Source organism: Clinocottus analis, unplaced genomic scaffold (assembly GCF_023055335.1).
Source record: "Clinocottus analis isolate CAN_PGR_092001 unplaced genomic scaffold, fCliAna1.0.p SCAF_40, whole genome shotgun sequence".
In the NCBI taxonomy this organism is placed as follows: domain Eukaryota; kingdom Metazoa; phylum Chordata; class Actinopteri; order Perciformes; family Cottidae; genus Clinocottus; species Clinocottus analis.
Window position 1 is genome coordinate 1,105,588 of NW_027176154.1, and position 12,155 is coordinate 1,117,742.

The 12,155-nt window shown below is 49.3% G+C and overlaps 1 protein-coding gene across 5 annotated transcripts in view; it reads left to right on the plus strand.

The window, feature by feature from the left end:
* The window catches only part of cdc42bpb (CDC42 binding protein kinase beta (DMPK-like)), a 37,070-nt gene that overhangs the window by 19,702 nt on the left and 5,213 nt on the right, over positions 1–12,155 (plus strand). For all 5 annotated transcript variants that reach the window (XM_068598779.1, XM_068598781.1, XM_068598783.1 and 2 more), the window contains 7 exons: positions 141–212; positions 373–444; positions 3,535–3,640; positions 4,584–4,720; positions 5,054–5,193; positions 7,566–7,647; positions 7,730–7,946. In XM_068598779.1, the coding sequence (XP_068454880.1) occupies positions 141–212; positions 373–444; positions 3,535–3,640; positions 4,584–4,720; positions 5,054–5,193; positions 7,566–7,647; positions 7,730–7,946 (826 nt within the window). The remainder of the gene's footprint in view (positions 1–140; positions 213–372; positions 445–3,534; positions 3,641–4,583; positions 4,721–5,053; positions 5,194–7,565; positions 7,648–7,729; positions 7,947–12,155) is intronic.

A 12,155-nucleotide genomic window follows, 5' to 3' on the forward strand; every position in this document is an offset into this window, starting at 1 on the left:
AATGAGTATTTAATGAATAACTATGTTCCATCTGTAGTCATCAGTAAAAAAAACAAAACAGTTAGACTGAGAGGTTTTCATCCATGTTGAAGTGTGTCAACAGTCTTCAGTGTTTAACGTTTCATCTCTTTTACATGCAGACCACGGACATCGACTCCACCCCCCTGAAGTCAGAGACCACGCCCCCTTCATCCACAACCTGCGAATACGAGGTCAGTCACAAACAAAAAGAAAGGCCTCACCATCTCGAAAATTGATCAGAATAAGTCTGCTCGTGTCCATATAACGTATTGTATTTGACTAATATGTAGACTGAAGACAATTTGATGGAACCTTTACCTGTCCTTAGTCTTGTTCCCTTTGTTTCAACAGGAAGTTAAAGCTGCTTCAGTCCCAGCGAGTCCCTCCCCCACCTACCAGAGCTCAGCACTGACCACACCAAAGGTATGCTACCGTGTCCCCCGGTGAGACGTCATCTGGAGGGGCTAGGAATAGTAAATACAATGTGGTTCCAGTAAAGCTTGATTATTCTCCGAAGCCGACACCGACCCCACGGTAGCATAGTAGTTCTGGTCATAGTACTTTGGGGAAGTGGTACATGTGCAGTAAATTGCTTCGCTCAAAGTATACTTGACTATGCAGTCACAACCAAGTGGAGGTAAACTGTCCGACGGACCGTGGTGGACCTTCTCCAACCCTAGAAGACCCTGGTGAACTTTTGCCAACCCTAGCAGACCCTGGTGGACCTTCCCCAACCCTAGCAGACCCTGGTGGACCTTCCCCAACCCTAGAAGACCCTGGTGGACCTTCCCCAACCCTAGCATACCCTGGTGGACCTTCCCCAACCCTAGAAGACCCTGGTGAACCTTCCCCAACCCTAGCATACCCTGGTGGACTTCCCCAACCCTAGAAGACCCTGGTGGACCTTCCCCAACCCTAGCATACCCTGGTGGACCTTCCCCAACCCTAGCATACCCTGGTGGACTTCCCCAACCCTAGAAGACCCTGGTGGACCTTCCCCAACCCTGGCATACCCTGGTGGACCTTCCCCAACCCTAGAAGACCCTGGTGAACCTTCCCCAACCCTAGCAGACCCTGGTGGACCTTCCCCAACCCTGGCATACCCTGGTGGACCTTCCCCAACCCTAGCAGACCCTGGTGGACCTTCCCCAACCCTAGCAGACCCTGGTGGACCTTCCCCAACCCTAGCAGACCCTGGTGGACCTTCCCCAACCCCAGAAGACCCTGGTGGACCTTTCCCAACCCTAGCATACCCTGGTGGACCTTCCCCAACCCTAGCAGACCCTGGTGGACCTTCCCCAACCCTGGCATACCCTGGTGGACCTTCCCCAACCCTAGAAGACCCTGGTGGACCTTCCCCAACCCTAGAAGACCCTGGTGGACCTTTGCCAACCCTAGAAGACCCTGGTGGACCTTTGCCAACCCCAGAAGACCCTGGTGGACCTTTGCCAACCCTAGCATACCCTGGTGGACCTTCCCCAACCCTAGAAGACCCTGGTGAACCTTCCCCAACCCTAGCATACCCTGGTGGACCTTCCCCAACCCTAGCAGACCCTGGTGGACCTTCCCCAACCCTGGCATACCCTGGTGGACCTTCCCCAACCCTAGAAGACCCTGGTGAACCTTTGCCAACCCTAGTAGACCCTGGTGGACCTTTGCCAACCCCAGAAGACCCTGGTGGACCTTTGCCAACCCTAGAAGACCCTGGTGAACCTTCCCCAACCCTAGCATACCCTGGTGGACCTTCCCCAACCCTAGAAGACCCTGGTGGACCTTCCCCAACCCTGGCATACCCTGGTGGACCTTCCCCAACCCTAGAAGACCCTGGTGGACCTTCCCCAACCCTGGCATACCCTGGTGGACCTTCCCCAACCCTAGAAGACCCTGGTGAACCTTCCCCAACCCTAGCAGACCCTGGTGGACCTTCCCCAACCCTGGCATACCCTGGTGGACCTTCCCCAACCCTAGCAGACCCTGGTGGACCTTCCCCAACCCTAGCAGACCCTGGTGGACCTTCCCCAACCCTAGCAGACCCTGGTGGACCTTCCCCAACCCTAGCAGACCCTGGTGGACCTTCCCCAACCCCAGAAGACCCTGGTGGACCTTTCCCAACCCTAGCATACCCTGGTGGACCTTCCCCAACCCTAGCATACCCTGGTGGACCTGCCCCAACCCTAGAAGACCCTGGTGGACCTTCCCCAACCCTAGAAGACCCTGGTGAACCTTCCCCAACACTAGCATACCCTGGTGGACCTTCCCCAACCCTAGAAGACCCTAGTGGACCTTTGCCAACCCTAGAAGACCCTGGTGGACCTTTGCCAACCCCAGAAGACCCTGGTGAACCTTCCCCAACCCTAGCATACCCTGGTGGACCTTCCCCAACCCTAGAAGACCCTGGTGGACCTTCCCCAACCCTGGCATACCCTGGTGGACCTTCCCCAACCCTAGAAGACCCTGGTGGACCTTCCCCAACCCTGGCATACCCTGGTGGACCTTCCCCAACCCTAGAAGACCCTGGTGAACCTTCCCCAACCCTAGCAGACCCTGGTGGACCTTCCCCAACCCTGGCATACCCTGGTGGACCTTCCCCAACCCTAGCAGACCCTGGTGGACCTTCCCCAACCCTAGCAGACCCTGGTGGACCTTCCCCAACCCTAGCAGACCCTGGTGGACCTTCCCCAACCCTAGCAGACCCTGGTGGACCTTCCCCAACCCCAGAAGACCCTGGTGGACCTTTCCCAACCCTAGCATACCCTGGTGGACCTTCCCCAACCCTAGAAGACCCTGGTGGACCTTCCCCAACCCTAGAAGACCCTGGTGAACCTTCCCCAACACTAGCATACCCTGGTGGACCTTCCCCAACCCTAGAAGACCCTAGTGGACCTTTGCCAACCCTAGAAGACCCTGGTGGACCTTTGCCAACCCCAGAAGACCCTGGTGGACCTTTGCCAACCCTAGCATACTCTGGTGGACCTTCCCCAACCCTAGAAGACCCTGGTGAACCTTCCCCAACCCTAGCATACCTTGGTGGACCTTCCCCAACCCTAGCAGACCCTGGTGGACCTTCCCCAACCCTGGCATACCCTGGTGGACCTTTGCCAACCCTAGAAGACCCTGGTGGACCTTTGCCAACCCTAGAAGACCCTGGTGGACCTTTGCCAACCCCAGAAGACCCTGGTGGACCTTTGCCAACCCTAGCAGACCCTGGTGGACCTTTGCCAACCCCAGTGGGATTCTGACAGAACCTGGCAGATATAAGTACACCCTGGCAGATGCTATTGGACCCGGGTGGATGTAGAAAGCGTAACATAGATTTAACGCTGTAGTTGCTGTCCAGAGAGATGAGTGGAGTTGTTAACTGGTCCAGATTGACTGTGGTACTTCAGTAATCCAGTCTGTCTAGTGACGTTTCTCAATCTTTTACTCGGCAGGTTTAAAACCTTTCTTCCAAAAGCATCTTTTTATTTATTCAAGTGTGATGTTGAGTATCATGTTTGTGTGTTATGTTCACAGCCCAAAGCTCACCAGCTCAGCATCAAGACCTTCTCCAGTCCGACTCAGTGCACACACTGCACCTCGCTGATGGTGGGACTCCTCAGACAGGGATACGCCTGTGAAGGTACATGACATGCACTAATGCACACTTTGGCCTCCAGGTAACAGTTGCTCATTAACGAACAGCCTTCTTGTGATCTTAAGCTCTAAAGCTCATGACACAATGTGACCATTGAAATCTGTTTGTAATTATTCTTTTAATGAAGTGGCTAAAGAAGCTTGAAAGCGTAAAACACTTGGTACTTGTATCAGAAGTGGTGAAGATTCATGTTTTATGGGTTTTGAACATGGCTGTGGTCCCTAGATGTATGAAATTACATAACGTGCAGACTTCTGGGGGTAAAACCAAAACCTAAAAGGAAGTCTGCTATTTGAATTGAATATGCTGTTTTGGGCCATTTCCAAGCACTTGAACTAACTCCTGCTACAGATTCCACCGGATCAACACTTCAAATTTGGTCAGCACAATCTTAAGAACCTTGTGATGGTAAACTTTACATGTTTTGTAGAACTATGTTACCATAATGCAGTGGCGAAAAAGCATCTTTTGCTTTAAAAAGGAAATTGTTGCATTAGTGTACTTGGTCCAATTTGCATTCAATTTCATATGTTGGATCAGAGTCCAGTCCTGAAGACATCTCCACTCCATGCAACAGTAAAATGACACGTTTTATACACTGATATACTCCTCCTAGCAGGTAGACCAGATTCACTGTCAACGTTGTCAGAAAAGCCTTCAGACTTTTTGAGTTTTTGGTAACTGCGTTGTCCCCAGTTGACATTCGTTCCAGCTGAGTATACTTCTCTTATAAGCTGTGTGAAAGTATAGAAAGGCCTCAAATCAACCAACTACACCATTCTCTCTCGTCCTCGCTAACCGTCCTCACGACCGCAGCCTCGCACACCTGGAATAATCTTTAAAAAAATGACAAATTAAAGATGAACATCGGTGATCACATGTCCCAGACTGGATCACCCAAAGGTCCTGACTGTCTGTCTCTCTTCAGTGTGCTCCTTCATCTGCCACGTTTCCTGTAAAGACCACGCCCCCCTGGTCTGTCCAATCCCAGCAGAGCATGCCAAGAGGCCGCAGGGCATCGATGTCCAGAGAGGGATCGGCACCGCCTACAAGGGCTACGTCAGGGTAAGAGATGAGGTCATGAAGTATGGGCACTGCCTACAAGGGCTATGTCAGGGTAAGAGATGAGGTCATGAAGTATGGGCACTGCCTACAAGGGCTATGTCAGGGTAAGAGATGAGGTCATGAAGTATGGGCACTGCCTACAAGGGCTATGTCAGGGTAAGAGATGAGGTCATGAAGTATGGGCACCGCCTACATGGACTACGTCAGGGTAAGAGATGAGGTCATGAAGTATGGGCACCGCCTACATGGGCTACGTCAGGGTAAGAGATGAGGTCATCAGGCAGCAGTGTTACAGAAGCTGCTCAGACTGACATGCTGCTGTCTTTATTTCAGATCCCAAAGCCCAGTGGCGTGAAGAAGGGCTGGCAGCGAGCCTTCGCCTTGGTCTCTGACTGTAAACTTTTCCTCTACGACATTCCAGAGGGGAAGTCCACCCAGCCGGGCGTAGGGGCCAGTCTGGTGCTGGATCTCAGGTGACTGTCAGACGCTGTAAACTCCAGAAGATTTTCAGATGGAATATTAACAACAGTGTTCGTATGTCCATGAAAAACCTGGAACAGTCCTGGAATTTTAAAATGCTAATTTCCAGGCCTGAAAAAGTCATGGAAAAAAATAAAATCCCAAAAGTCATGGAAAAGTCATGTAAATGTGTTATATTCATATGTTAATGTCGTTCATTTACGCTGAGTTTTAAATATGCTTTTAAAAGAAAGATATAAACAGGCATAGCTCGGAGCGTGAATTATTCGCGCTGCGAGTGAACGCACCTGAACACGTGACATGCCGTCCGCTTACCTGAGCTACCTCCTGGAGCAACAGCAGCTCGGTTCTGAGCGGTGTAATTCACTATGCCAGGGAAGTGTCGCTTCAACAATGCCTGGCTACATCTGGATTAGGGCTGCAACAACGAATCGATAAAATTGATGAAAATCGATTATTAAAAAAGTTGGCAACGTATTTCATTGTTGATTCGTTGTGTCGCGTGATTATTACGCTGCTCAATAAGTCGCGGAGATGTTTGAGTATTGAACAGAACAGTTGAGTGGAGCAGACTGGAGGTCCAGAAGGTTCTGGTGCAGCCCTGTTTCCTCTCTATGTCGCTGTATAGTCGCGTTGCGTGTACAATAACCTAGCAGCTAGGCTAACCGTTGTGTTAGCTCGTTAGCTAGTCCTTCATTCCCGTGTTTGAGCTGTTGGGTTAGATAACGTCTTTGTTTTAAAATACCGCTTCAAGAGAAGCAACGCGTAAACATCTCCTCTGAGGTGCAGAACACAGACCTGCGTTCAACAGTCTGATATAATGAGGCTTCATGCAGAGGAAGTGCTGCTGGGATTTGTAGTTCCATATCTAATGAACAACCTTAACCTTTAGTGCGCAGTCTGTAAGTTATCCGTTGATACATTGAGTGTTACTTCTGGAATGTCATCTCTTGTTCTCTGAGTGCTGAGTGTGTGTCTGTGCATGTGTGTGTCTGTGCATGTCAGTGTGAGTGTGCATGTCTGTGTGTGTCTGTGCATGTGTGTGTCTGTGCATGTGTGCGTGTCAGTGTGAGTGTGTGTGTCTGTGCATGTGAGTGTGCATGTCTGTGAGTGTAGAGAACAAGTTCTGACAAATCCTGTTAAGTTTTCTTTTTTGTATTTCTTTATTTTTTATAAATTCTTTAATGTTAAGATTCTTTTGCACTATGAATGTGTACTGTTTATGTAAAAAAGGTTGCAAATTATTGCTTTAAAGTTATTATTTTTTTATCTAATTAATCAAAAAAATAATCAACCGATTTAATCGATGAATAAAATAATCGTTAGTGTCGGCCCTAATATGGATAAATACAAAGCATGGGTTACAACCGACCAAGAGCAGAATGCAGGCTGTGTGGAGGCAAATCGTTTGAAATTTCAAACATGGTGGAGGCGGCATCAACCTGCAAAGGGAGCTACATCGGAGCGCTGCTGCTAGCGGAGCGACAGTGACCTCTATCTCCGGCCTTTTCGCCACAGCGGCCACGGCAACTGCTACGCCGAGCGCGCTGCTCGCGTCGGCCAACAAGCAGACGCGTTAACCGATGGCGCTGTGACGAAAAATGACGTTCTCGCTGTGGAGGTAATGTGGGCACTGAAGGTTGCCAATTCGCAATTTTCTTTTAAATCATCCAAAGATGCCAGTCTGCTCTTTCGCCGGATGTTCCCCGATAGCCAGATCGCGGCACAATTTGCTTGTGGCGAAAGCAAACGCTCGTATCTCTGTTCAAGAGTCTCACGTTGTCCAGCGTGTTGACACAAAGGCCCGATGTTTATACGTAAGCCTATCATTCATTTGTGTCATTTATGCTATGCTGTATGCTTTGTAATTCTCATTGTTCATTTTAATACTACATTTTCTCAATTTTCCATGTGTATATCCCAAGATTTCACTAAATGTTTGGTCATGACATTTGGTTTAAAGTCATGGAAAAGTCATGGAAATCCATTGGTCAAAATGTGTAAGAACCCTGTAACAAGCTCCTGTCACTCCCTGAGTTTCCCCCCAGCACCAATGATGCGAGCAGACTCACGGTATCGTGTAATGAATGCTTTTATGTGCGCTGCACGCGCTGGCAGACTTTGCCTATTGCTCTCCTCACTCGCCTCCATCCTGGGGCGATTGTGGCTCAGTGGTTAGCATGTCCATCTTTCAATCAGAGGATCGGTGGTCCGAACAGCTGAGGCTCTTCCTGTGCCTCTCCCTCCACAGCTGAGCCTCACCACGTCCCCGCCACCACAAAGTCTTTTGATCATTCTTTGTGATTTTAAACAATGTAAAGACTCAGAGGAAGCTCTTATGGGAAACATGTTCTTGTGTTTGCAGAGAAGAGGAGTTTTCCGTCAGCTCCGTCTTGGCGTCGGATGTGATCCACGCCACCAGGAAGGACGTCCCCTGCATCTTCAGGGTAGAAACCCCGCCCCCTGTGACATCTCACTGTTTGACCTTTGACCTGCATTGACCTTGATCCTTGTTTTTGCCACGATCAGGTGACGTCGTCACAGTTGATCTCGCAGCTGTCTGCGGTGTCACTGCTGGTTCTAGCGGAGAGCGAGGTGGAGAAGAGGAAGTGGGTCCGGATCCTGGAGGGTCTGCAGAGCATTCTGACAAAGAACCTCTTGCGGAACCAGCAGGTCCACGTCCTGCACGAGGCCTACGACGCCTCGCTGCCCATCATCAAGACCACGCTCTCTGCTGCTGTGCTTGGTCAGAGACTACTACTGATACTAGTACCTCCAGACAGGACTGAGTACTGAGTACTAAGTACCTCCAGACAGGACTGAGTACTGAGTACTAAGTACCTCCAGACAGGACTGAGTACTAAGTACTAGTACCTCCAGACAGGACTGAGTACTAGTACCTCCAGACAGGACTGAGTACTGAGTACTAAGTACCTCCAGACAGGACTGAGTACTGAGTACTAAGTACCTCCAGACAGGACTGAGTACTGAGTACTAAGTACCTCCAGACAGGACTGAGTACTAAGTACTAGTACCTCCAGACAGGACTGAGTACTGAGTACTAGTACCTCCAGACAGGACTGAGTACTAAGTACTAGTACCTCCAGACAGGACTGAGTACTAGTACCTCCAGACAGGACTGAGTACTGAGTACTAGTACCTCCAGACAGGACTGAGTACTAATACCTCCAGACAGGACTGAGTACTGAGTACTAAGTACCTCCAGACAGGACTGAGTACTAGTACCTCCAGACAGGACTGAGTACTGAGTACTAGTACCTCCAGACAGGACTGAGTACTAAGTACTAGTACCTCCAGACAGGACTGAGTACTAGTACCTCCAGACAGGACTGAGTACTAGTACCTCCAGACAGGACTGAGTACTGAGTACTAGTACCTCCAGACAGGACTGAGTACTGAGTACTAGTACCTCCAGACAGGACTGAGTACTGAGTACTAGTACCTCCAGACAGGACTGAGTACTGAGTACTAGTACCTCCAGACAGGACTGAGTACTAAGTACTAGTACCTCCAGACAGGACTGAGTACTAGTACCTCCAGACAGGACTGAGTACTAAGTACTAGTACCTCCAGACAGGACTGAGTACTAGTACCTTCAGACAGGACTGAGTACTAGTACCTCCAGACAGGACTGAGTACTGAGTACTAGTACCTCCAGACAGGACTGAGTACTAGTACCTCCAGACAGGACTGAGTACTAGTACCTCCAGACAGGACTGAGTACTAGTACCTTCAGACAGGACTGAGTACTAGTACCTCCAGACAGGACTGAGTACTGAGTACTAAGTACCTCCAGACAGGACTGAGTACTAAGTACTAGTACCTCCAGACAGGACTGAGTACTAGTACCTCCAGACAGGACTGAGTACTAGTACCTCCAGACAGGACTGAGTACTGAGTACTAGTACCTCCAGACAGGACTGAGTACTGAGTACTAGTACCTCCAGACAGGACTGAGTACTGAGTACTAGTACCTCCAGACAGGACTGAGTACTAAGTACTAGTACCTCCAGACAGGACTGAGTACTAGTACCTCCAGACAGGACTGAGTACTAGTACCTCCAGACAGGACTGAGTACTAATACCTCCAGACAGGACTGAGTACTAGTACCTCCAGACAGGACTGAGTACTAGTACCTCCAGACAGGACTGAGTACTAGTACCTCCAGACAGGACTGAGTACTAGTACCTCCAGACAGGACTGAGTACTAGTACCTCCAGACAGGACTGAGTACTAGTACCTCCAGACAGGACTGAGTACTGAGTACTAGTACCTCCAGACAGGACTGAGTCCTGAGTACTAGTACCTCCAGACAGGACTGAGTACTGAGTACTAGTACCTCCAGACAGGACTGAGTACTGAGTACTAGTACCTCCAGACAGGACTGAGTACTGAGTACTAGTACCTCCAGACAGGACTGAGTACTAAGTACTAGTACCTCCAGACAGGACTGAGTACTGAGTACTAAGTACCTCCAGACAGGACTGAGTACTAAGTACTAGTACCTCCAGACAGGACTGAGTACTGAGTACTAAGTACCTCCAGACAGGACTGAGTACTGAGTACTAAGTACCTCCAGACAGGACTGAGTACTGAGTACTAAGTACCTCCAGACAGGACTGAGTACTGAGTACTAGTACCTCCAGACAGGACTGAGTACTAAGTACTAGTACCTCCAGACTGGACTGAGTACTAAGTACTAGTACCTCCAGACTGGACTGAGTACTAGTACCTCCAGACAGGACTGAGTACTAAGTACTAGTACCTCCAGACAGGACTGAGTACTAGTACCTCCAGACAGGACTGAGTACTAAGTACTAGTACCTCCAGACTGCACTGAGTACTAAGTACTAGTACCTCCAGACTGGACTGAGTACTAAGTACTAGTACCTCCAGACAGGACTGAGTACTAGTACCTCCAGACAGGACTGAGTACTAGTACCTCCAGACAGGACTGAGTACTAGTACCTCCACACAGGACTGAGTACTAAGTACTAGTACCTCCAGACAGGACTGAGTACTAGTACCTCCAGACAGGACTGAGTACTAGTACCTCCAGACTGCACTGAGTACTAAGTACTAGTACCTCCAGACTGGACTGAGTACTAAGTACTAGTACCTCCAGACAGGACTGAGTACTAAGTACTAGTACCTCCAGACAGGACTGAGTACTAGTACCTCCAGACAGGACTGAGTACTAAGTACTAGTGCCTTCAGACAGGACTAAGTACTAGTACCTCCAGACAGGACTGAGTACTAGTACCTCCAGACAGGACTGAGTACTAGTACCTCCAGACAGGACTGAGTACTAAGTACTAGTACCTCCAGACAGGACTGAGTACTAAGTACTAGTACCTTCAGACAGGACTAAGTACTAGTACCTCCAGACAGGACTGAGTACTAGTACCTCCAGACAGGACTGAGTACTAGTACCTCCAGACAGGACTGAGTACTAGTACCTCCAGACAGGACTGAGTACTAGTACCTCCAGACAGGACTGAGTACTAGTACCTCCAGACAGGACTGAGTACTAGTACCTCCAGACAGGACTGAGTACTAAGTACTAGTACCTCCAGACAGGACTGAGTACTAAGTACTAGTACCTTCAGACAGGACTAAGTACTAGTACCTCCAGACAGGACTGAGTACTAGTACCTCCAGACAGGACTGAGTACTAGTACCTCCAGACAGGACTGAGTACTAGTACCTCCAGACAGGACTGAGTACTAGTACCTCCAGACAGGACTGAGTACTAAGTACTAGTACCTCCAGACAGGACTGAGTACTAAGTACTAGTACCTCCAGACAGGACTGAGTACTAAGTACTAGTACCTTCAGACAGGACTAAGTACTAGTACCTCCAGACAGGACTGAGTACTAGTACCTCCAGACAGGACTGAGTACTAGTACCTCCAGACAGGACTGAGTACTAGTACCTCCAGACAGGACTGAGTACTAGTACCTCCAGACAGGACTGAGTACTAGTACCTCCAGACAGGACTGAGTACTAAGTACTAGTACCTCCAGACAGGACTGAGTACTAAGTACTAGTACCTTCAGACAGGACTAAGTACTAGTACCTCCAGACAGGACTGAGTACTAGTACCTCCAGACAGGACTGAGTACTAGTACCTCCAGACAGGACTGAGTACTAAGTACTAGTACCTCCAGACAGGACTGAGTACTAAGTACTAGTACCTCCAGACAGGACTGAGTACTAAGTACTAGTACCTCCAGACAGGACTGAGTACTAAGTACTAGTACCTCCAGACAGGACTGAGTACTAGTACCTCCAGACAGGACTGAGTACTAGTACCTCCAGACAGGACTGAGTACTAAGTACTAGTACCTTCAGACAGGACTAAGTACTAGTACCTCCAGACAGGACTGAGTACTAGTACCTCCAGACAGGACTGAGTACTAGTACCTCCAGACAGGACTGAGTACTAGTACCTCCAAACAGGACTGAGTACTAGTACCTCCAGACAGGACTGAGTACTAAGTACTAGTACCTCCAGACAGGACTGAGTACTAAGTACTAGTACCTCCAGACAGGACTGAGTACTAAGTACTAGTACCTTCAGACAGGACTAAGTACTAGTACCTCCAGACAGGACTGAGTACTAGTACCTCCAGACAGGACTGAGTACTAGTACCTCCAGACAGGACTGAGTACTAGTACCTCCAGACAGGACTGAGTACTAGTACCTCCAGACAGGACTGAGTACTAGTACCTCCAGACAGGACTGAGTACTAAGTACTAGTACCTCCAGACAGGACTGAGTACTAAGTACTAGTACCTTCAGACAGGACTAAGTACTAGTACCTCCAGACAGGACTGAGTACTAGTACCTCCAGACAGGACTGAGTACTAGTACCTCCAGACAGGACTGAGTACTAAGTACTAGTACCTCCAGACAGGACTGAGTACTA